At 49.7% G+C, this 24,416-nt stretch overlaps 1 protein-coding gene across 1 annotated transcript in view; it reads left to right on the top strand.

The window, feature by feature from the left end:
• GFRA4 (GDNF family receptor alpha 4) overlaps nt 1-19,913 on the top strand; it is a 72,350-nt gene extending 52,437 nt beyond the window's left edge. Inside the window, exons 2-8 of the mRNA XM_050896340.1 lie at nt 6,012-6,290; nt 8,983-9,063; nt 12,548-12,893; nt 15,996-16,105; nt 17,062-17,196; nt 17,477-17,634; nt 19,767-19,913. Coding sequence (XP_050752297.1) covers nt 6,012-6,290; nt 8,983-9,063; nt 12,548-12,893; nt 15,996-16,105; nt 17,062-17,196; nt 17,477-17,634; nt 19,767-19,913 — 1,256 coding nt within the window. The remainder of the gene's footprint in view (nt 1-6,011; nt 6,291-8,982; nt 9,064-12,547; nt 12,894-15,995; nt 16,106-17,061; nt 17,197-17,476; nt 17,635-19,766) is intronic.
• Nucleotides 19,914-24,416: the final 4,503 nt, after the last annotated feature.

Here is a 24,416-nt window from a genome sequence, read left to right on the forward strand (position 1 = left end):
CATCTTTTCAGGCTTCATCAAAGTCAGAGTGACACTTGCCTCCTTGGCAAATGGCTAAGAGAGCTGGAGATGAGAAGGGCTCTCAAAGACAAATTGGGGATTATTGAGTTCTTCTCAGCAGATGTCTAAAACCTGACTCACTGAGCCCTCTTTGGCTTTCATTTAAGACTTGTGGCCATCACATTTCACTCTCACTTTGCATTGTAAGTCCTCACAGGGCAGAGAATAGCGCACTAAAAACATTTGTGCCTCATCTGACTTGCGCAGATCCATCATGCCAAAGGACAGGCGGGATGGCTTGCTTAATAAAATTCCTGCCACAAGCAGGGGTCTTGACCTATGGGACATCTCAAGTTTTCAGGCTTCTCTGAAGGTATCTAGGTGTCATGTATTAGTCTATGATAAGCAGGAAGACAGATCAGAGGAATGTGGTTTCTTCTGGGTTTGATTCCATATAATGAGTAAATTATCTTCTACAGGGATCAGCTATTAGAGGAGAAGAAAACACTTAGTGAATGTCATTGTATTTATTTGTATTTCCCCAGTGCCTGTAAAGTCCTGCTTGAAGGCACCGAGCAAATGCGGACAAAAGATTGCTTATAACCTGAAAGCAAGGGGAGAAAGGTCAGAGTTGTAGGTACAAAGAGTCAGGCAGCACATTTTTAATGCCTGCTCGAGACATGCAGCATGCTGTTGGCCTGAACTTTCCAGTATTGCCTTGACACCCTCAGACATTACGTTCCTGAGGTGTTCTCAGCAAATTCCACCACCCCAGTGCTGACTGGGAAGAATCACTAGCAAAAGAAGATCAGTTTGCACTGTGGGATTTCATTATGTGTGTGTTAGGTTTGTAACATAACCATCTAAGTTTGTAACCATTTAAGTTTGTAAGAAACCATCTAAGTCCACAGAGGGCTGATGATAGCAATGAATGGTGTCATCCTCCTCGCATGAGCTGCTCTGATCTAATCCAGCAAACAGTGAGCCAGCCCTCAAAGTGTTCATGGTGTTGGAGCACTGAGCATGCACTAAGCTCAGGGCAAGACAGACGGAAGGGGACTTTCCCTGGAGAACAGCATCCCGAAGGGGATTGCTGGGCACTACGAAATCCAGATGACATAGTTCTGCACAAGGTGTGTGGGATCTCCTGGGAGGGCTGTTCTCGAGCAGGTTTTGGGGAAGGACCATTGGTATGGCGGAGGTGTTTACTGGGGCAGCTCTGCACACTCTGCAGCTATTTCAACAGTAAATGCGAAATGAAGTTTGAGCTGTATACAAGGGCTTGTTCCTTAGGTGATCCTGAGCACTTGGCTGTAAAATCATGACGTGAAAACGTAGCCTAAACAAGGTTTAGCAGTGACCACCTGCCTTAGCTGCCTGGCCACAATCATGCATCTCTATTGGTTTATGAATATTTGGCAAGTACTAGGAATATTTCTTCCAGACTCCCTTTCCCATCGTTTTTCACTCCAGGACAACTGTGTGTAACAACTTATTTCTGCCAGCTCTGGGTCAGTTGGAAGTTTCTGGATATCAGGCAGTTGCCTATTAGCTAGCACCAACATCTGTCCTGCAGGTTTAATTTGACGCAGCCTATTAGGATTGCCCAGTGATGGCCATTTCTCCCAGCTGAACACAGAGGGATGGTCTGGTGCCCACCTCAGGTTTAGACCCCGGTTCTGCAGGCATCTGTCACGTTAGCACAGGATGCAAGCAGACTTTGCAATGTACTCTCCCGGCCGTTTACATGGCCTATGTGCTGGCTGGAAGACTGACTCTGGCATGAAGAGAGCCATCCACCTTTGCAGGAAAAACAGGGCTTGTTGAGGGACAGCCTCCCACACACCATGACATGTCACATGTGATGTGTCTGGTCAGCAGAAGACCTCTGAAGTGCAGCAGGCGCATGAGGTGGCAGAGCAGAAGGGATCCCACAGCATGGAGGATGCATGAGCACAGGAGATCCAGCCTGAGCATGAGGGGAGTGAGAGGCAGGAGCCTTCTTCATCATACTTGTACTCACTGTGCAAGATTTGGCAGGCCTGATGTAGGAAGAGTTATGTAAAAGATGTCCAGCTAGCCTAAAGGGGTAATAAACCACTCCTGTTGCTTTGTTGGAGATTTTGGGTGGTTACTCTCCTTTTAGCAGCAAATATTGTACAAGCAAACACTAAAAGTTCTGGAGTCAATAGCTTGTCATGGAACTAATAAGTGTTCATCACTCCCTAGGACTCAGGGGTGTAAAAAGATTCACACCTAATACATACAAAAACTGGAGGGGAGGGGGACGTATCCCCAAGCCCCAGGTTGAACAGCACCATGAGAAACGGTGTGGTTCCTCCTAAAACATCTGAAGCCCAAGGGTTGGTTGGATCAGAAAGGCAGAGTGGCAGGGCCCCGTGTTGGTGCTCTCCAGGCATTTTGTTCACCGTTTCCAGCCCACACAGGGTCACCTTCACGCTTCTGTACCCCAGGCACGGCTGCATTTCCTTGGTGAAGGAAATGGTCTCCTTGGAGGAGAGTCAGGCCTCCTTGTTCAACAAAATGCACTTTGAGATACCTGTATAAGAAGAACCGAGGGTTTGTTAAGGCAATGGGAAGAGCCAGATTTTTCTCTTACTCCCGCACATTAGGAGTAACTTTATGTAAGTGTCACTGAGGTAAGCAAGAGCAGAAACAGATGTGGAGCATAGCTACAAACAGGATGTGAAAATAAACTCATTACTCCATCTGCCCACCGTAAACAGCGTGAAATTAGCAGCAAGCGAGGAATAAAAATCCAAACAAATGGCCTTTTAAAGAGAGCAGAGGGAGCTGGAAGGTCTGTTATTAGAAAAGCAGAGGCACGGAAATCCCAAGCCATGCACAACCCGGTGCATATCCTGAGCCCCCTGGTCAGTCAGGGGCAGAGGTGGAGGAAAATCCCGTGGTGGAGAGTCCGCAAGGTGCTATTTTTGAAGGCAAAACCAGAAAGGCCACTCCATCTTTGGGAGAGAAGACCTGATTTTGCTTTTGTCCCTGCCTGTTAGGAAGCACCATCTATTTTATAAGTCACAGAGATTTCCCCCCCCCCCCCGAGAGGCACTCTCTTAATGTTGCATAAAATTACTCTCTCAGGGGTAGTGTGAGGAGGAAAACGTGGCGTTATGTTGTCTCAGTTACAAAGACAACGCTAACAATAAAAGCCCCTGAATGATTTGGTTTTTAAGTGACATGATTATGGAATGGGTCATTCGTGACGCTCCACTTCAAGTTGCTTCAAGCACCTCTGTCATAAAGTCTGAATGGGGGTGTTTTATGCTTTGGGCTTGGGCTGTAAATATTCACCCCTGGCCTTTGTTCTATGAAGCAAGTCTCAGCTTGAGGATATATTTACTTAAAATTTTGCAAGAAAATTTCTCAAATGGTCAATCTGCTTGATTTATTTAAAGTGGGATCCCAAACTGTTTTACAGCTTTTACAGGCTGGCTGTGTTTATAACCATCCTGGGGAGTATCTTCTGCAATTCATGTAGCGGAGAGGGGGAAGGAGGGTCATAATTTCTGTTTTAACCTACTTTTCTAGCAGCTGACATGACACTGACAAAGTCATCTCTTCTAGAATAAAACCTGCCATGCTTTATCCTCATCCAGAGGAGATCCTTTGGAGAAAGCCAGGGCAAAATAAGTCAAGCACTTTTTTTTTCCCCTATGGATTCTGCTCAGGTATGTGCATGGAAAATTCAGTGGTGTCTGAAAGCAGAGACTATGAGCAGCTCTGGCTCATTTTATGGATCTCAGTGAAATTGCAGACCAAATGATATTTCAAGGAAACTGGTTCCTTGTGTTCGGAGTTCTTCAAGATATGACAGCCCAAGGCAGAGTTTCCTACATGTTGGAAATAATTTCTCTCTCCACATTTGGCAGATCCAAACAAGCCTTGAGTGCTAAATGAACCAGGTCTATGAATAAATCAGGGGTAGGAGAACTCAAATTTGAGGTGTTGTGAGATTCGAAATAACTGAAAGCTTGATGTTGGCCATGAGGCACTTCAAAATAGTCTGGAGTTTGATGAAAAGTTTTGCATTTGAGATGCCATTGGGATATTTCAGGAGGAAACCTCCTGGTGGGTTCACCCAAAGTTTGTAATAAACGTAATTGAAATATCTGAACTCCAGCTGCTACCTTCTACTCTAATCAAGAGCAACAGAAGCAGCTCCTTCTTAGCAAACACCCTGTGGCTGCTGAGGGAAGAGAAATGGATATACTGGGCTCAAGCGCTGAACTGGGAGGGCAGCAGAGGCAGGTGCAGAAATTCAGGGCCGGAGAGGTAGCAGGTGGAAGGAGGAAAAAGGGAATTTATAGAGATATCAATAGACTCTTGGAGAGAAGGGAGATCTTATGAAGTCCTCAGAGATGGAAATCAGGGCCCCACATTTTTCTCAGGAGAGAGGATTTTCTAACATTGTCCGAGTTGGGTCTCACCAGGAACAGACCCTGGAGGGGCTCAACCAGAAGGTGCCCCCACCTTATCTACCCCTTCCCTTTGGATAGGAACCAGAAGTTATGTTAGGGACAAGGAGTTCCTTTGGGAAGTATTTGAGAAGTCCCCCTTCAAGGTCATGACAGCAGTTTCAGTTTTTATAGTACAGCAGGATCTAAAATTACATTATAGGCACAGGGACTGATTCTCCCTGGGAAACCAGGTTTCCCTCCTCATCACTCCCCCAAGCCATGGTGCAGTCATGTCTGACCTACGTCAACATGCTCCAGAGCATCACACCAACTGGAAGGAGTGCGATTCGCCTTGTCCTGACCTCCGTCTCCTCTCCGTCACCTGGGTGCCACCATGCCCCACTGAGCACGGCTGAGCCTCTGGCCCTGCCATCACCGGGGTGCAGCGATGCAGCCGTGGGCCTTGGAGTGAGCACGTCCCCAGGAGTCAGTCTGGATGTGGCCAGCCTGCTTTAGAGAGGAAGAGCATTTAATAGCATGGAACTGGTCTGCTCCAGGCCATGGGGGCACAGCACCATTGAGCCCTGCTGAACTGATTTATTGATATGCATGTAGCAATAATGTCTTCCTCCCATGCTCTCGTCTATCCTTTCAGCATGGGGAACAGAGCACTTTTTGTATTTTTACAAGTAACTCTGAGGAGAATTTACAGAAGCTTGGAAAAAGCCAAGACAAAACAGTGGGAGTCCTGGGGAGGTGGTGACAGTGAACAAGGGCCAACTCCTGGGACACATGTGGGCTGACTCCATGTCAAAACACCCCGCAGAGAGCCATTCATAGCTTGAGGGAGGTGTAGGCAGAGTTAAATTGTGTGCAAGGAGGAGAGGTTGGGGTCTCCATAGCATTGGGCTGCTGTTAATTTTGGAGGGCAGAAATGAGAGAGAGAGCTGGGGGAGCAAAGTGTTTGGAAAGCTTTTGTGCTCCAAGCAGGAAAGAGCAAGTACCAGGAACTGGTCGAGTTTCTGCCACATATAATCTTGCTTCCAGGCTAACCCTGTCCAGGGTCACTCTCTCAAATCAGGAAGAACCTGGTCTCCAGGAGAGAAGTGACCTCTCCTTCTGGCTCCTCAGCCGGACGCCACATGCATCTCACTGCTGCTGGCGGCCCAGCAACATGAGAGAGAGGGTTGGGTTGAGGTGTTGAATCTCAGGTTGTGTCTCGTCTCCTTAACATCCCTCCAACTTCCTTTCACCCGCTCCTGCTCCTCTGTGACGCTGCTGAGCAGTGCCGCAGCACACTCGAGCAGCCAGTGCTCCCCATCATGTGGACAACCCATGAGTAGAAGTGGCAAGCCTGGGCATTTAAACCCTCCAGTTGACCTGCTGGGGAGGGATCTGCCCACTTAAAGATTTCAGAAGCAGGGTCGTTGCTTGTAGAGTGGATGGTGATGAGAGGGATTTCCACCTCTGCACGTGAAGATGGACATCCCAGCCTGGTCCAGCTCATGGGAGATACAATTCATTTCCCGGCTGGGGTTGCTCCATCACTCTCACACCACTTCTCTGGTTTTCTTGCAGAAGGTATGGCGGAAGCTGTCAGCTCAAGCAGGGACTGTCTTCAAGCAGGCGAGTCCTGTACCAACGACCCCATCTGCAGTGCCAAATTCAGGACCCTCCGGCAATGCATCGCAGGCAATGGAGCCAACAAGCTGGGCCCAGATGCCAAGAACCAGTGCCGGAGCACCGTGACGGCCCTGCTCTCCAGCCAGCTGTACGGCTGCAAGTGCAAGCGAGGCATGAAAAAGGAGAAGCACTGCTTGAGCGTCTACTGGAGCATCCACCACACGTTGATGGAAGGTCAGTCGAGCAGGGTACTCATTTCTGATGATCTTCCCGAAAGGGAATTACTGCTGGGGCTTTCTGCAGAGCTCCCCAGCACCAAAGTGGCTGCAAAAAGGTCACTCCTGTAGTATTCCGTTCCCTCTCAAGACCTACTGACCCGCACAGTAATGGCATGTTGGGGAAAGCAATCCTGAAAACCTGAGACACCTCCTTTTTTTTTAAATCTGCCTCTTTTTTATGACGTTCCCAGTATAACTTGAGATCTTTTGCTGGGGAAATGCATGGTATGTTTTGCATCTAAGTATGGTAGCCAAGATCATGAAAGCCATGGATTTCACCAAAATGCTATGCAAAGCATGGGCATTGAGGAAAAAATAGCATGAACTTGAAAAAATCATTCTCTTGGAGGCTCTCAAATGCGCCAGTGTCTTTGGGTTAGTGAAGATTTGGGGCTGGTGACATCAAGTTGGAATTTAAAGTGTTCCCAGAGCCAGTATTTAGTAAGTTTGGATTTTGACGTTTTTTAAGAGTCATCATAAAAGTGCACCTCAGTGGCCATAACTCTTCCTTGTCAGGCTGGTGAGTATTTTATGCACCATGAAAATTAAAATGGGGAATAAAACAGAACCTTCCAGCCATGGGCTGTGAAATAGATTAATAAAACACTGCTGGCTGAAAGCTGAAAGGAAAGGTGCAGGGGTGATAACACAGGCCAAAAGGCCAAGTAAAACAAAGAGGATGGAAACTATAATGCACAGGCTTGCCAGAAAGGGAACTGCTTGATCAAGTTCCCGGAAAGCTTTCGGGTGCCACAGCTTGCAGGGTGCAGAGCATGGTGATATGAACTGACTGGGGAAATAAGAGACCTCAGCACCCTCCAGGATCCAATCTTTCCCATAATTACTTGCCAGGTGAACTTGTGTGCATTGAAGTGAAGCCTGGGGAAGAGGTGGCAATCCAGCCTCTCCATTCATCTTCTTAACAGGCTGCATCGCAACTCCTTCCCCGCTGACCTTCGTGGCCTGAAGCTTTGGACACAGTTCATCTGTGACATGGCTGTGCAGGACAGTGGTGTCAGGAGGACTTCCAGCTCCGGGACCACTGCTGGAAGAGCAGTGAGAGGATGGCAGGGAGTGCTGGGAGCAGGCAGGGGCCAGGCATGGGTCTCCAGATGCAGAGTAGGAGGTGGGTGCTGGATGGCCAGGTTGGATGGGCTTCCTGCCCAGCGGCTTGGGACCTCCGTCTTGGGGATGACTGTGAGAGGGCTGTTATCAGAGACTGCCAAGACTCTGCCCTACTTCTCCTCTGCTGTCGTGTGCTGAGCCCCACATTTTTTCAAGCACTGAGTTCACTTGCAATGCAGATTCACACTCCCAAACCTTTGATTTCCTTGCCTTAATTTCCCCGGGGAAATATATTTCATAATAGTCACATGTTTCAGAGTCCTTACACATGTTTAATTGACTGAGAAAGGAAGCCAATCCACATGCTCCGTGTAGAGCTTTGTCTCTCAGTCATACATACCCAGGAGGCTGTAAAAAGCTTCCTAGAAGCCCTCTTATAAAATCAATTGTGGAAGTGTGTGCTCAGGGAATTTACAAAGCATACTATTTACTCAGCTTCTCTCGAGCGCGCCTGTGTTTAGCCACCTTCCCATTTGGAGACACAATAACATGATGACAACCTGATAACAATTCTCTGATAAGGTGCTATATCATCAGGACATAAAACTGCTACGCTGGAACATACAAATGGGCCCCTCTCCAGTCAGTAACGATGCAAGATATTTCAATGAAGGTGTAAAGCTGCCTTGTAATGCACCTGTGGTAATTGCACAGGGCTGTGTACCCTGGGAGCCATTTCTTCCTGACCACAGCTGGTGATCAGCATATGCCCGGAGCATGAGGTTTGATAGTCCTTTTATCCCAGCCAGTACATCTGCTGCTGCTGTCCATATCCATCTAAATGTCTAATAAAAAAAAGAAATGATACTGAGCTGTTTGCTTCAATAATATTCCGCAGTATCCATCAGGATGACGGGGCATTACAGACCGTGGAGCGGATGAAAGGGAAGCACCGATTGAATAAAATTAGCTTCCCAGCAACTTGAAAATGAAAAGGGGAAGTTTCTGCGGGAGCTGTGGGTCATTAGCTCTATGCCAAGTAAGAAAGGGCTGTTGGCAAGGAGAAGAGGAGAGGTGTTAATAAATATGAAGGCATGTGTGTTGCCACACACACAGCCCTGTGCACAGCCCTGGCGATGTCCTCAAAACTGGTGAGGACCGTTGAGCCAGGGAGGGACCTATAGGAAATAGCAAGAAAGGTGATGGAAACCCCATGTATGTAGGGAGCTGGTGGTTTGAACTCTGCCCATGAGCAAGAGCCTGTGCTACAGTCTGGTGTCCTCAGTGGCAATCCCTGTAAAGGGGCCCAAGACTTGAGCTATAGAGGGTTGCAACTCAACAGTTCCCCTACTCTCAAGCTGTGATATATTTTTAAAAGCCAGTTACATCCTATTCCCTTCTCTAAGGATATGGCTATACATCAGTTCCTGTGACTCTGAGTATCCATTTACTTATGGCCTTTAGAGCACACGTCCCCTTGGACCCACCAAGCAAACCTGCACTGCGTTTGTTGAACCTTGTACGTCTCGGACATCCCTCAGGAGCCTCAGCTGCCTTCTCACTAACTTGTCTTTTCAACCCAGGCATGAATGTACTGGAGAGTTCCCCTTACGAGCCGTTCATCAGAGGCTTTGATTACGTCCGACTGGCATCCATCACCGCAGGTAGGTGGGTGGGAAGATGCTCTTAGACTGACTGCTTCAAACAGGGGGGAACTGGCTGTGGGATCAAGTGCTATGGACAAGGCAGTCCTTTGTGGTCTCTTGTGGTCTCTTCCTAAAGCAGTGCTGAGATCTTGCAATCATTTTTCAAAGGAGCTGCTTATGATTCCTGTGCTATAGTGTTGGTAGAAGAACATGTCCTAGGAAGAAGCACTTGTGATTTGCGTTCTTTGGCTTTTTCATGTCCATACTGTGAAGGGCTGGGACCAACGGACATGGTAGGAAGGCCTCTTCCAATGAGCCATCACAGATGGGCTGATTCTCCATAGCAGGTGGATGACCTGTGCCATGCGGACACCCTGCTGAGCAGGGGCTGCTTGGATATCGTTAGGTATGAGAATGTACTTCCACATCAGTCACAGGGTCAAACCCTGCAGGCAAAAAGGTCAATAACCCAACCTACCCGTTGATCCCAGCCGCAGCCTTTAACTCCATGCCCTGAGGGCAGCCTCAGGACTCAGACCCATGTTCTGCTCTGCATCATGTAATCCACTTAATAACGTGAGCAGAGCTGCCCGACACCTTTTAACCCCCTCGAGGGCATGAACCCCCGGCTCAGCAGTTAAAAGGTCAGCGCGGTAGCTATTAAGCCATCCATCACCAACGTCACAGCTGCCACCACAACCAGCGTTCAGCTCTGCTTAATCACCCCAGCCGTGGCGAAGCTTTACCAACGGTGATTTTTGTTACCAAACTACCTGTCTGGGAGCAGGTAACGTACTCCCCGTGTGCCTCTGGCAGACGTGCCAAAACAGCAATCCTGTTGCACCTCTTCCCAAACGTGCACCTGACTCTGGGGTGGCATCCACAGCCGGAGCGCACCCAAGCGAGTAAGGAGCAGCACGTCCCTGCAGCCGATGGATGTCTGCAGTCCCCGTGATGGCGAGGCACTTGTTAGGTGAAAATGTCCAGGAGCAAATTAACCCATCGGCCCTTGACAATCTGAGCAGCGAGGGGAAGGGGGGTGCTCCCTGACCTCACATCTTCTTATTGACTCCACTTGACTGATTTGAGCATGGAAAGCGAAGCGTGCACAAAGCTGTTTGCCAGGTCATGGCCTTCTTTACTAGAGTTTTTCCCCTTTCGCTGAAAGTCCTACAGGGCTCTTCAGAGCACGGCGAAGTCTAGGGACGGGGATTTTTATGCATGGCATTGTCAGGTTTTTAAAGCAGATTGAAAACGGTTGGGCAGCAAAGCAAATGGGCCCAGAGCAGCAGGGATATGTATCAAAGGACTCAGCATTCATCTAGGGACATGAAGTTTCTTGGTTTAACCTCTTTTTCCCTATTTATACTCATCAACACCTTCTATAACATAACTTATGACCTGCCACTCCATGCCTGTCCAGTGCCCAGGATCATACAGTCAGCGTTGCCAAAGGACCCTCTTTCAAATCTACCAGAAAAAAAAAATTCCCAAGAACTTGAAACATAAGACATCCCCATGACCGTATGTCAAGTCAGAGCAACAGATATTTTTAACCCAATTTTACATAAACAATATATGGCCACTATTAAAACTGTACAAACAGAATTATATCCCTCCACTCTAATTGTAGTGGTGATTTAAAAAAGCACATCCTCTGTTGCTGCGTGGGAAGAGGAGAAAAGCTAGCGTGTTCCCTGTGATTCATTAGCTGAATGGGTAATGAAACCCTTCCAAGTAACTGTTTCCTACGTGTTTGCTGACAGCTCCCCAGCGTAAACCGATGCTCTAACAATATTCATCTCCGGGCATTTTTAAAGGGAAGTACCTACGTGGTGGGAACACAGCAAGCAAAAGTTTCACCCACCATAAAATAACTGCAAAACTTGGAATTTGACTTCCAGCTCACCATAAGCAGCGGGGACAACAGGAAGGGAAAAATAAATGCTCGGAGAAGGAGCATCTGATAACGTCAGTGAAAATGAAGGAGGGCAGCCAGTTTTGAAGTGCTCAGAGAGACTGTCAATGTTTTAACACTTGTCAGCAGTGACTGGCTGGTTTTAACTCCTGGCCAAAGATAGGGTTTGACTCTGCATTGGAAATTTATCATTCTGGGGATTCTTCCTCTGTGAAAAAATCCTTCTCTGCTAGGGAGAAAGTCCTTCTAGTGTGCTTCAGGTCACGGGCTTAATTCAGAGAGGTGAAAAACGGCTTCAAATTCATTTTCTCTCTCACGCTTGGAGGACCCTCATCTTATCTGTCCGATCAGACAGAGCTTAATGTCTCAACCGACTCCTACCAAGGAGTCTGTAGCATTTCCCCCCTCTATGAAACAGAGCCCCATTCATCTTGAAGGGGCCCTAAAAACAGTGTTATACAAACACCTTTCCTCTTACCTACTCCCCACATGTGCAGAGGAGGTCACTGGCATATAAACTCGTGAGACCCCCTATTTGCCTACTGAAGACAGTGTGTTTCTCACCCGTCACCACAGTTTTTGCCTTATTTTCCTGATTGTTCCCCCTGCTGCAAGTTTTCCTCCACCTTCCCTGCATCTCTACAGCACACCCCTTCTCTCCCACCCAGACTGCTAATCTGGGACTTTCTTTCCCCTCTTGTTTAAGAGGGTGGAAATGCAGAGTGATTTCGCTGAAGCCAGCGAAGGGGTGACCTTGCAAAGGGTGTGGGGAGAGACCCGCATCCGCTCCCATGCAGGCAGCATCAAGGTCCCAGGGGCATCGGGTTGGATGGTAGCTCTGATCCCCATCCCGTGAAGGCACTGTCGCTGCTTAGGATGTGGGCATACTGAGCAGGACTGGTCTGGATGGGAGAAGCCAGAGCACGGTTGTGGCGCGTTGAGACCCAGACAGCTCTCACTTAGCTGGACAGGTCCTGGGATGAACATAGCACAGCTGCTGTCAAAGCCAGACTTGACTCTCTGGAGGCCTGAGGAAACTCATTGCACAGGGTAGAGAGTCTGGGGTGCGAGGGTTAGTGCAGACCACCCATGTATCAGGAGACCCAGCTTTGCCACTGACGTAGTGTTTGATCTTGAGCCACGTTTTGGAAAAAGAAGAGATCCCATCACACTGGTGGATCCAGTCATGGCCATAAGGAGATGCACTTTCTAATGACTGCTGTCTTCCCAGGCCTCAAGTTGGTTAATTCACGTTGGCAAAGTGTTACGAGATGCCCAGGGTAGAGCAAAGCTTCATTTTATTAAATGTAGGAGCTTGGTGGAGCAGGCTCTGGGGTGTGAGGTTTGTTGTGTGGCCACGGCACCTCTTGGGAAAGGTGAATAGGGAAAGGGGATTTGGTCCTGCCAGGACACAAAGAGCAAATGTGGACTTCACCCTGGCCACTCCTTTCCCGGAGCGGGTGGTGGTCTCACCGAGGTGGCCATGGATGGGAGCAGGATGGGGATGAAGGTCTCGGCATAGGGTGGTGCTGCCGGCGGGGAGGTCAGCGCAAAACCCCATCACCGTCTCCCACCACCCCACAGGGTCTGAGAACGAGGTGACCCAGGTGAACCGGTGTCTGGACGCCGCCAAAGCCTGCAACGTGGACGAGATGTGCCAGCGGCTGCGGACGGAGTACGTCTCCTTCTGCATCCGGCGCCTGGCCCGGGCCGACACCTGCAACCGCTCCAAGTGCCACAAGGCTCTGCGCAAGTTCTTTGACCGCGTCCCGCCCGAGTACACCCACGAGCTGCTCTTCTGCCCCTGCGACGACACAGCCTGTGCCGAACGCCGGCGGCAGACCATCGTTCCTGCCTGCTCCTATGAGTCCAAGGAGAAGCCCAACTGCCTGGCACCTCTGGACTCCTGCCGGGAAAACTACGTCTGCAGGTAACGTTTGCACACTGGGGTGGCCGACATGGAGAGCTGTCCCTTGGACAAGCCTAGGGTTCATCCACTGGTGACAGCCCAGTGACCAGAGCCAATGCACCCACCTGAAGGATCCTGTCTGGAGGCATCCATTCCACCACCACCCACCGACACAGGCCATTGCCTGAATGGCTCCTTCCCATGACGCACGTCCTTCTCTCGTAGTCTATACAGGAGGCGTTAACAGACAGAAGATTTGAGAAGTTTGTGCTGGAGCTTTTTTAGACCTTTTCTATGGGGTTTTGGTTTTGGTCCTATAGAAAGACCTGCTATGGAAATAGTTCCAGGAAGGTGCAAGCTAAGCAGGGATGTGGTGTGGGCTGCTTGCAGCCACTTTCACCTATCTGTCTCCTCACTGTCTATCTTCCCCAGCCCAGAACATTCTACAGGAGCACCCAAGCTATCCTAACAGTCACAGCCACTTGTAGATATCTTAAAACCATGGCTTTCTTTTTTTTTAATTAGAAAAATTATTGTATATATAAAAAATATACCTTTCTACTGCAAGGCTGGATGTCCTAGTGATTGCAATAGGAGTCTCAGAGTCACAGTTGTCACTCCAGATCCACCACGTAGTATGTGGCCAGGGTGGTTTGCTCCTCTGTTTCCATTTAAGCCCCATGCATGCACACGCGTACAGACCCATCCCAATGTGCACACTCACACCCCTTAAGTGTTTTTCCCTCAGCTGTACTATTTTCACCCCTCTATTTCTCAAAAAGTCTTTGATATTCCAGAAGGTTAATCCACATACAGCTCTCAGGAGTGGAGCTCATCTGTCAGTAACAGATGTAAGACCATAACAGCAGCCGTACTGCACCAAACGTGGTGGTCCCAGCCCAGTGTCCTGTGTGTAGCTGTGGCCATGAGCAGACACCTGGAGAAGAGCACAAGAGCAAGTGAAGGACACATCTTCCAGTATTGTCCCAGCCTCTCTTGTGGGCTTTGGGACTTCCTGAGCTGACCTTCCAGCAGCCATCCCCTACCAGCACGTCATCTTTAAACTGCAATAAAAAAATCATGTCTTTTCACAAAGGGAGGTGAGAGCAGCAGCATCCTCTTGGAAGAATGGAGTAGTACTAATACCCTCACTCCTCTGCACCCCAGAAACATGGATGAAGGAGAACAACTGAGCTATACATCTGAAGCTGACTCTGAAAGATGCAAAGCCCCTGAGCCATACCAGCTCTTGCTCAGATTTCCCCCGGCTGCCCAGGGAATCCGAAATGGAGGGGTACTGCCCTCTCCCTAATGAGACAAGCAGGCCCAGCGGGGAAGAAGAGGTTCAAAGGGGAGAGTGTTGCTTCCCAGGAGGCTGGAAACCGTTTCCTGCAAGCAGCACAGCTGTTAATTATCTGGTTCCTTGGTCTCTGAATATATAATATAAAACATCCTCTAGAGACATGGCGGGAACAAGGGGTTGATGTGTGACCCGGTCAAAGCTAGCAGTGCAGAAACCACAAGGAGAGCCAGGAACAAATCATGGCACTTTAAAGAAATAGAGTAAAATAGTCCAGGGCTAACCCTGCCTGCACTGCTTAGTCCTCTTGCAGCCTCTCCACAGCTGTAACCCCTTGAATTTCCCAGCTTGGAGGGGCGAGCCCTAACAACATGAATAATACAAAACCTGAAATCAGTACCTCCCTCTCCTAAATAACGCAGCAAAAATTCGGGCAAGAAGAGTTTGCCCGGCCATGGCACAGGAGAAAGGGGTTGGTATGGGGCAAACATGGGAACAAAGAAGAGAAAAAAAGGAGAAGACAGGGGACGAGCAGAGAAGTGGGCAGGAAAGCGCAAGTCGGAGTGCTGACGCTGACCAGGAGCACTGACAAAACGTCTGGAAGAGAAAGAAGGACCGTGCTCAGTTTTTCTGAGATTGCCCAGGCAGAGCAAACATTTGAGGTACCCAGCTCACAGTTCAGACACTGCAAGTTGTCATCTAAAGGGCCCTGCCTTCAAGTGTCGGCAGTGCTAGTGCTTGCTTGAGTTTCCTAAGCAGCTCAGATGCCATGTGAGATGCCGCCTTAGCTGGCCACAGGATGCCTGTTTAGATGGATCTGAATCTCCAGTAGGTCCTATGTCCCACCTGAAAGACCCATGTGGATGTTTTAGATATCCTACAATGATGTCCAAACACCACTAGATGCCTATGTGCCAACAACTGACTCATTCCTAAAGAATTAGGTGGCAAATATCTGGTTGGCAGCACGACTTACAGAGTTTATCCAACCAAGCTAGCAGGGGAGCCACATGCAAAGGGCAATCTGGAGATCTGTCTGAATGATGCACCTACTTCCCTGCATGGCCCAGACACTCCCAACAAGCCCAGTGTCCGACTCAAAGCTAAGTGTGGTGTGGTGCTTTGACCTAGACAATGTGAAAACCAAGGCACAGTGGTCTGTGGTCAGAGCTGTATGTCATACACCTCTTGCTCCACAGGCTCCAGAGTCCAACCTTCTCCTGAGAACGGGTGCCTGCAGCAGAGGATGTGGCAGCAGCCCTGGTGATGGTTAGAGCATTTCATATCTGAGCCTTTGGGCATTTCCCTTAACCTGAAGTTGACCTCGTCTACATTTAGAGCATAATCTTTGAAGAGGGAGAAACCGGACCAGAGTGATTCTCTCTTCCAGCAAATCAGCCCCCAAATGAAGGCTTAGGTCTCTAGGAGAAGTTATTACCCAAGGGTCAGATAATGGCAAGACAGAATGAATTCCCTCACTGTCTGCAACAGCTTTTTCCTCGAAAACCAGCTTCACACATCAGAAAACAAACATTTCTTCCAAGACTGGACCTTTCTTGCAGTCCCAGAGGAAGCCTGTAAAACATTAACGACAGCACCTATTCATGTCTCATCTCCAAGGGATAAAATGCACTTCTGGGTTTGTTGGGGGGGACAGGAGAGTAAGAAATGATATTCGTTCAAACTGGTTTTGCAACACCTACAGCAGCAAAGGATTTTGCAAATGTGTTCCCGTTTGTAAACACCACCGGTGTGCTATTATGTCCCTTTTTGCCCCGAATATCTGTGCTAATATGTCGCACTTTGCCCTCTCGCTCCATCAGGTCGCGCTACGCCGAGTTCCAGTTTAATTGCCAGCCGTCCCTGCAGGCTGCGAGCGGCTGCCGGAGGGACAGCTATGCTGCCTGTCTGCTGGCGTATACGGGGATCATAGGTAAGACGCTGTGTCCTTCGACTGGTCTCTCTCCCACTCTCTGGGTGGGAAATAGGGAAATATCTCCTCTGGGTGGGAAACATCTCCTCTTGCTCTGGCCAGCTAAAAGCTGTGAGGACAGTAAGGTGGACAGCTGAGACTGGGATCTCAGGGAGATGCTGGGCTTTCTCTCTGCAGTGACTAGAGAAGGAGCCCGAGCCATGAGCATGGGGTAACTCTAAGATAGCTGCAATGGAGGGAGAAAAACCATGCACCATGGGCTGCTGCAAGAGCCCAGCTTCTCTCTCAGGTGGAAACAGATGGGCCGTCCCAGGGCATCTGCTCTGTCAGGGGTTCCCTGATGCCATCACCAGTGATGCCACCGGAAATCAACCTTCCACTGCCATCTTGCTGACTTCAGAGGATGTCAAATTAGGTTTTCAGATGCTGCAGAAACCCAGCTGGCAGCAGTTAGCACAAGCACATACAGAGTCCAGAGAAGCGCCAATGGCCATTGGACTTGGTCCATCCTGACAGACGGGATAGATTGACAGCTTTTTGGGTGAAGATTTCATTCTGGTTTAATTCTTCTTTGTTGTCTCTGACCATTCTGGAGATTGAGTTTGGCTTTTTCAATGACAGCGTGGAAACCTTTACACACATTCACATACAGTTTTTCAATGTTATTAGGGAACCTGAGTTCCCAGGAGCTGCCCGTTCCTTGGACTGATAGCACGTTTTAATTGACTGAAGGCTTTGTTGGTGGTGGGGTGAAAAAAAGGGTTGTGACTGCCCCTCTTCTCCTCCCTGGGAGCAAAACAGACCTGTGACACCAGCACTTGAAGGGTTTTCTTGTCCTGCCATCACGGAGGGGCTCAGCTGAGGCTGTAAGCAACCCAAGAGAGCAGCAAGGAGGGATCATTGTCCCTTCTTGAAGTACCAGTCTTGCGGTAACACTTCTCCATCCTTCCCGGCAGGCAGCCCCATCACACCCAACTACATCGACAACTCCACTTCCAGCATAGCTCCCTGGTGCACGTGCAATGCCAGCGGCAACCGGCAGGAAGAGTGTGAGAGCTTTCTGCATCTCTTCACCGACAATATCTGTCTCCGTAAGTATCGCCCGGCACGTTGCTGCTCCGGCAGCATCGCCCGCAAGCTGGTGAGGCTCCTTGTGAATGAGGGTATGAAGATGCCCTGGTCCTCAAGAGTCGATAGGTGTTCAGCTCCCTGTGCTTTGGGTGAACTTCAGAGCTGAACAAAGGAGCTCTGAAGACCCTCCGGCATGCATTTGGGTGATGCAGTCAAAGGAGGCTGGAGAAGGCATGCATGTGCTTTCCCTTGGAAATGTTGCCCTCACAACACTTTTCTCCATCTCTTTCCCACACAAAGAAAATGCCATCCTGGCCTTTGGCAATGGGACCTACCTGAATGCAGCTGCGGCCCCATCCATCCCCCCCACCACACAGATGTACAAGCAGGAGCGAAATGCCAACAGAGCCGTGGCAACCCTCAGAGAGAACATCTTCGAGCACCTCCAGCCCACCAAGGTAGGAGAGGGCTGACCTGGCCCTAAGAGATGCTTGGCCGTGTCTATACCTCCTCCATGCTCTCCAGCCCTCCTCACCTCAGCTGCCTCTTCCATCTGTGTCATTTCAGCTACGTGCAGACATCCAACCTCCCCTCCACCTCCTGGAGTCCCTGATTCACCCTCTTCTTCATGCCCTCACATATTCTTCCCCAACATCAGGCACAGGGCTACATGCTCCTAGCCCTGACTCTGCCCTCCTGCCTGTTGGTCACCTCCTCTTTTCTTTCGTGGGTGCTACAGGGAGATATGTTTTTTTCAGAAGTACTGGGAAATCCGTGGGCTTTTCAGGAGTGTAGAAGGGGAGCCAGGACCACTGGTTTGGCTCCTCACCCTCCTACAGGGCAGCCGCACGGCTTCAGACAAGCATTTCAGCTGCCTGGGACACAAGTTCCTCCCTTGTTAGATGAGGATCCTGGAGGTCATAACGTAGAGGCTTAACTGACTAAGGTTTGCTAAGCATTGGAAAATTTCAGATGAAAGGTTCTAGTCATCAGCAAATTGTTAGTATCAAAATAATATTAAATTGAAATTATTTTAAAACAAATAACCGATTAATTTACTGATGATGGCAGTAGTGGGCATTAAATATTTTATTTTTAAATAAAAAGCAATGACCTTGATTTGCCACCCACCAGACTAATTTTCAGATTGAATTATTTTACTGTTGAATAATTGATAGTGACCCTGATTTGCTGAACATTCGGGTAACAGAAGCTGTCAGTTAACGAGACTCCGAGGACTGAGCACGGGCTTTGCACTGGGCTAGCCGATACCTTCAGAGAGCTTCCACACACGGGGTTTTTTAAGCCTCTTCCCTGTTTCTTTTGCTGGGAAAACACCCGATTCACCTCCCTCCACTCTCTTTTCACAGAGCAGCAGGTTGGGAGGTGCAGAAATGTGGCCCCAGCTTCCCTCACTGCTTTTCAGGGCATTGGTGGCCATGCACAGCACAGGCATACTTTCATCAGGCCATAAACTTTGCACCCAGGAGATCTGGAGGGTTTGCTTCTAGCCGGTGCTCCCCAGACCTTAGTGCAGTCCAAGTAGTGGCCTGAGGTCCAGACCTTGCACTGAGAACTTTATCCTGGAAGTGATGGAGAAGCTGTGAACCTTCCTCATCACTGACAGTCCAGCCCAGACAGCCAACTGCCGCTGCCACCAGCAAGTGGGAAGCTGGAGAAAGCAACTGCAGTAAGGGATGGCCCTACCACATGGCCAACCTCCACCTGACAGCAGCACATCCCTCTGCTGAGGTGCGAGTGCTACTGGAGCATGGTCCCTGCTGACGCTGCAAGAGAAACCGGGGAGCTGGGTCTTGACTTTGGACTCAACTTCAAATCCAGATCCTGTTCGATGTTTAATGAGGTTGGTGCCCCCGGACCTGAGGAGGAAAGCTACGATGGACCGATTAGTCCATCTGCTTCCCATCTTCATAGCAGTGCAGAGCCTGGGCTCTAAATTATCTCAGTTATCAACTAATGCAAATAGAGGTCTCTAGCAAAGCAAATTTTCGGCCACAGATGTCAATGCACTGTAAAAGGAGAAGGGTGCAGTTTGTCTGCAGGGGGTAGGCACCCAGGGTGGGAGTCAGTCGCGCAAACCCATGCTCTGTATTTTGGAGTAAGCCACCTGGCTCTCAGCTGCTGCTTGGTGAAATATCTTCCAGCCCCATGGAGATGTATTCAACACCCAGGGGACATCTCCACCTGAAGAGGCCACCAGGTCAAGCCGCTGGCCAGCAGTGGCTCCGTAGGCTGCATGGATCTCCATTGACCGGAGTGGGCATCCAGGCCCCCGCCTCACACAAAGACACCTCCAACCAGTGTCCAAACCTGTGGGCTGCACATCCAGTGCTGTGCCCACAAGGTGACCCTGCTGTATGCCACAGCGCTACCACCACCTTCACCACCATCTCCAACAGAGCAGAACTGACCTCCAGACTAGAGCTGGGGTGTCGAGACTAGCCCTGGCTCCCTCTGCACAGGCACACACATAAGAAGGCTGCACCGTCCCCAAGCCCTAAATCCTCAGAGGGACCGAGGTGGGCAACAACCAGACCACTCACCCCACGCTGCCTCCTTTCTCTTGCAGGTAGCTGGGGAGGAGAGGCTCCTGCGGGGCTCCACTCGTCTGTCATCAGGGACCTCCAGCCCAGCAGCTCCCTCCCGCTGGGCAGCCTCTCCGCTGCAGATGTGGCTTCTCCCCGCTCTTGCTGTGCTGAGCCTCCTCGTGATGTGAAGCAGGGCGGGCACACGCCAGGCAGAGACTCTCTTTGTGTTGATTTCTTTACCAAACAACCAGACCAGTAACTTTTTCGGGGGGGTGGGGGGGTGGGGGGGTGGGGAGGAGGGAGGGGATGGGAAGGAGAGGTGAGCGTGTGGGCATCCCTTCCTCCTCCTCATCTGTCTGCCAATTTATTTGATTTTATACAATCAATCAGCATCGTCAACAACCAGCTCATTCTTGGTCCTGGCCACCTTTCCACCCCACAGCTTGGTTGTTGTCTCTCCAGCTCTCTGCGGATGGGGTCGGAGCCATGGACAATTCCCTTGGAAAAGGCGAAGGAGAGAGTTGAGCCAAGAAATGAGAGCTGCAAAGGAAATGCTTTTGCCTGCCCCAGCCAAGAGGGGAAAGACTTTTGATGGATGAAATGTCAGGAGGTTTCTGAAGCCCTGACTCACGTTGGGGGGCTCTTGACAGGACACGTCAAGCGATGTGGAGTTCAGACTGTCTCCAGGGTTGCTCAGGACCTGAAGGGCAGCCCACCTGGTTCAAACTGAAGAAACCAGAGCACTGGTGAGAAGGTGGTTGGCTTTGTTCACCGGAGAGGATCCTGAAGCACCTCTGGGGTGGACCAAGTAACCACATTACGAACTGGCTGGCGGGGATTATCCACCCGCTTGAAACCATGGCCAGCGTGCAACCAGCATGCATCTCCAAGCTGTCACCTACCCCTCGGGCCCTCCTTTTTAGAGAAACATGTGTCATGTATTGATGGTGTTCAGGAAGAAACACGTGTGTTGCGTTTTGTTTACAGCTGGCTTTCTTCATGTCCCGACCCTAGCATCTCTATTCACTGGTCCTGTAACGTGTTTGGGGTAGGTATTTTCTTGTCACATCCAAACAACCAGAGGCCAATGTTGTCCCACTCCAAGCCAACCTTTCTCCATGAGGGATGAATGTGTGAGCCCACAGGCAGGACTCGATGTGAGCCCAGCGCAACCCATTCTCACGTGCTACCTGTGCATTTGCCGGTCTCGCAGAGAGGCAGAGGGTCTTCAGTCTGGGGATTTCATTAGATTTCCTAGGAAGAGATAAGATAGAAAAGGTTTGCTAGATACCTCCCTGGGGACATAAATATCCAGCCAATTTGTGGAAAGGCCAAGTCATGAATAACGTCATGGGTAGGGAGTGGATTGCTACGGTTCCCCTCCTTGAACTGCTGGCAGAGACAATCACTTGTGTCCAGATTAGCATGTGAAGGACGTTGCCTCCTGCCAAGTCCTGTTTACTCAGCCGAGAGGTCGTTTAAGCAAAGGCTGGCAAAGCGACCCACTCTACTGACCTGCAACCAGAGCCCAACTGGAGGGCGAGGACAAATGTCTCTCTGGTCTCTTGGGGCACAGGGAGGCAGATGTGTGACCTTGGGCTACCTGAGCATTTGGGGGTCTTCCCTTGAGGAGGTGAGCTGAGGACTCCCAGTGCCTTCTTAGGGGACTGAATCCCTCGCTAGATCAAGCCAAGAAGATGGCAACGAAGCGTGAGAAGGTTTCCCAGGATAAATGCTTACCTAGGTTGACTGCCACAGGTGGCACAGGAATAGCTCCAGATTCTCCCTGAGTATTTAGGCCTGGGCTTTGCAGCAGCCCATTTATTCCTTGGTTTGTGCTCCTCCAAGGAACATTGTTAGTTCCTTAGTGTTTGGATCCATAGAAAGGCTTAGCAGCAGCTGACGCAGCAAGGTCCAGCACTTTTATTCCCATTCCCTGCAGAACTCCTTCCATTGTTTATTGCTTCAGATTTTGCTGAGGAACTGCAGCAACTTTCTTGGGTTTTGGTCCAATATGAAACCACTCTTGTTTTCAGTTGAACACTTGTGGATGTGTAAGAAAGACATGCACAGAAATCCTCCTGGCTGTATCCTATCCGAAGCTCTGCTCCTCGAGGTCCTCGGGGCTGTAGCATCTGGTTGTCAAAGTGCCATAGCCGTGCACTGAGTTGCTGTGAACATCTCCCCTTTATCCAGGACATCATTGGTGTCGTTTAGAGAGACCGTGGAGACATCTATGCACCAAGTGACACAACTACTAGTTGCAACTCTGCAAAACTTGTGTCCTCTGAGCCACAGGTGAGAAAGGGATTAAACCCTGATGCTCAGCCCTTCAAAGGCAAGGAACTACCTCAACATCATGAGGTCATGCTGTGAATTGCCGCCTTCTGCCGCTTTCCTTTCAAGTCCTGTAGTCATGCCCTGCTCTTTAATCTTGCAAGGGCTGAGTCTCTGCGTAGGATGGGCATGCAAGAGTCAGCTGCTTTCCAGGAGTACCCACTCCTGCAGTCTCTCATGGCTCCACTCCTGTGTCTCTTACAACTCACTGGCGGTGATGTTGAAATGCCACTTTGCCAGTTCCTTCTCTGATTGACAGCCAGCAGAGATGATTGATAGACTTTTTCTAGGTGGTCAGGATGACTGGCAACGCCACTTCAGCTCTCCCTTAGGACTGGTATGCTGTGAAAAATAGATGTGGAGTATCCTACTCATAGACCGGAGGGGATGGAGGAGACCTCCGGAGGTGACCTAGTCCACTACCATGTCCCACAGCAGGACCAATGGTCTGTTTACACTTTCTGGCAGATTCATCTGAAATAATTTTTAACAATTTCAATGAGAGACATCATCATCTCCCCTTGGTTTATATCTTGCTTTACAGACTCTTTAAGCATCACAGGCCAACGAGACCCTCAATTCCCATTGTTGTGTCTTCTCAAGTCCTCAGTTTTGGAAGGATGGCAGACCAACAGCTAAAACTGACAGCCAACTACCATGGATCATATCACAGAAGCATTGCATGAGAAGCTCAAAAAACATGGCAAAGGTCTGCCGGGATCCCTGCAAAAACTGCAGTGAGTTAGTGTAAATGGGTGTCTGCTAGCGGGGTTTCCTCCCGTGCCCTTGATTGAGGGACCTCGAAAGCATCTGCGGAGTTGAGGTTGCAGGTCTGAAAATGCACTCCCTGTCCTCAGCCGTTGTCCTGTGCTGTGAGTTTGGATATAGCGTCCTTCAAGCACTGTCCCAGGGTTCCCCGTGGTCTGGGGATGCTTCGAAATGAAGTAAGGCAGAGAGCAATGAGCCTCTTGCCCAGCAGGAAACAGCCAGGGGGTTGGGATGGGCACTCGTATTCTACAGGATTAAAAAAAATAATAATCCCCAAACCTGCATGACTTTTTCCTGATCATTTCACCCTTTTTGCCAACGTTTAATGTCAATTCCCCCTCCAAGCCTGTTCACAAATCACACTTTGCCAAAAAGGATGGCTTTTGAGCAGTCCTTTTGGAGGAAGGAAACCCGATCACATTCCTCCCCACCCACAAACACACGCGTGCACAGGCCGTTTCTTTTCCCTTGTGAAAAGTCAGTAATTTTTTTTGATTAAATTTCATCTCTGTTGAACTCTGTGAAGTGAACCACGGATCTTCATTTTTAAGTCTCTTGACTAACCACCAAAGTCATAGCAGCTGCTTGTAAAGGCAAAGGACTGAGCGAGCCAAGAGAGAGAAAGGGAGACAATTTTTTTAGGAATTACTCCATACCTGGGGACTTTCATAAGCACAAAGAGTCATGGGGGAAAAAAAAAAAAAAGAAAGAAAAAAAGAACCAGCCAAACTTTCCGTAGCCACCGAACTCTATTTTTTTGGCTGCTCAGCACCGTTCCCAGTGGTTTGGCAGTCCCGAAAGCCCGTGAAATATTGTGTATGTACAAATACCACATCGTCATCAAAGCAAGAGCGTGAGCAGGGAGTGAGACACCGCGGCGGGGAGCCAGTGCTGGAGCAATAACCCCATAGGTAGCAGGGTGATGCTAAAGGCTGTGTGCGTATGTGTGCGTGTGCGTGCGCGTGCACGTAGGGGAGGATGGTTGATGTCTGCCTGTACTACTGGGGTATAACCTGTACTTATCTCTTCTGTACATGTCAATATTCAAACATATCCATGAATAAAGCACACATGCATTTTCCTCACCCTCTTGCTCCTGTCTGCGACGCCAGGCTGTCCGTCCCCGCATGTCCAGGCTGGTGCATCTGCTGAGCTCACTGGTCCCGTGCCGTAAGAGCAGCTGGAAGAAATGGGGGGGATGTTTTGGGGGGAGTTGGCAGAGCGGCGGGGCTCAGATGCCCCGTGCTTGGCTGGAAACCCAGCTCTGATCTGCTGCCTACCAGCAAGGAGGGGCAGCAGGTGAAAAACTAACTCTGCTGAGATGGAGAGACATCAATGCCACCCGGGAAGGGGACACGGACCCACGCGAGTCCCGGGGCTGCTTGTGCTGCACGCGGGGGTGAAGCATGCAAAGCTTTGGGAACAATTTGGGGAAGATTTAACTCAAAGCTGGTGCCAGTGCGGGAGGAGGGAGGCATTGCAAGATGTAGCAGGGATGGGAATAATTGCACCCGCAATTAGTGGCACGTGGAGCCACTAATGCTGAGATGCCACCGCGTAACCCGGGTGGGTGGAAATAACTGGGG

Source organism: Gymnogyps californianus, chromosome 4 (assembly GCF_018139145.2).
Source record: "Gymnogyps californianus isolate 813 chromosome 4, ASM1813914v2, whole genome shotgun sequence".
Lineage (NCBI taxonomy): Eukaryota > Metazoa > Chordata > Aves > Accipitriformes > Cathartidae > Gymnogyps > Gymnogyps californianus.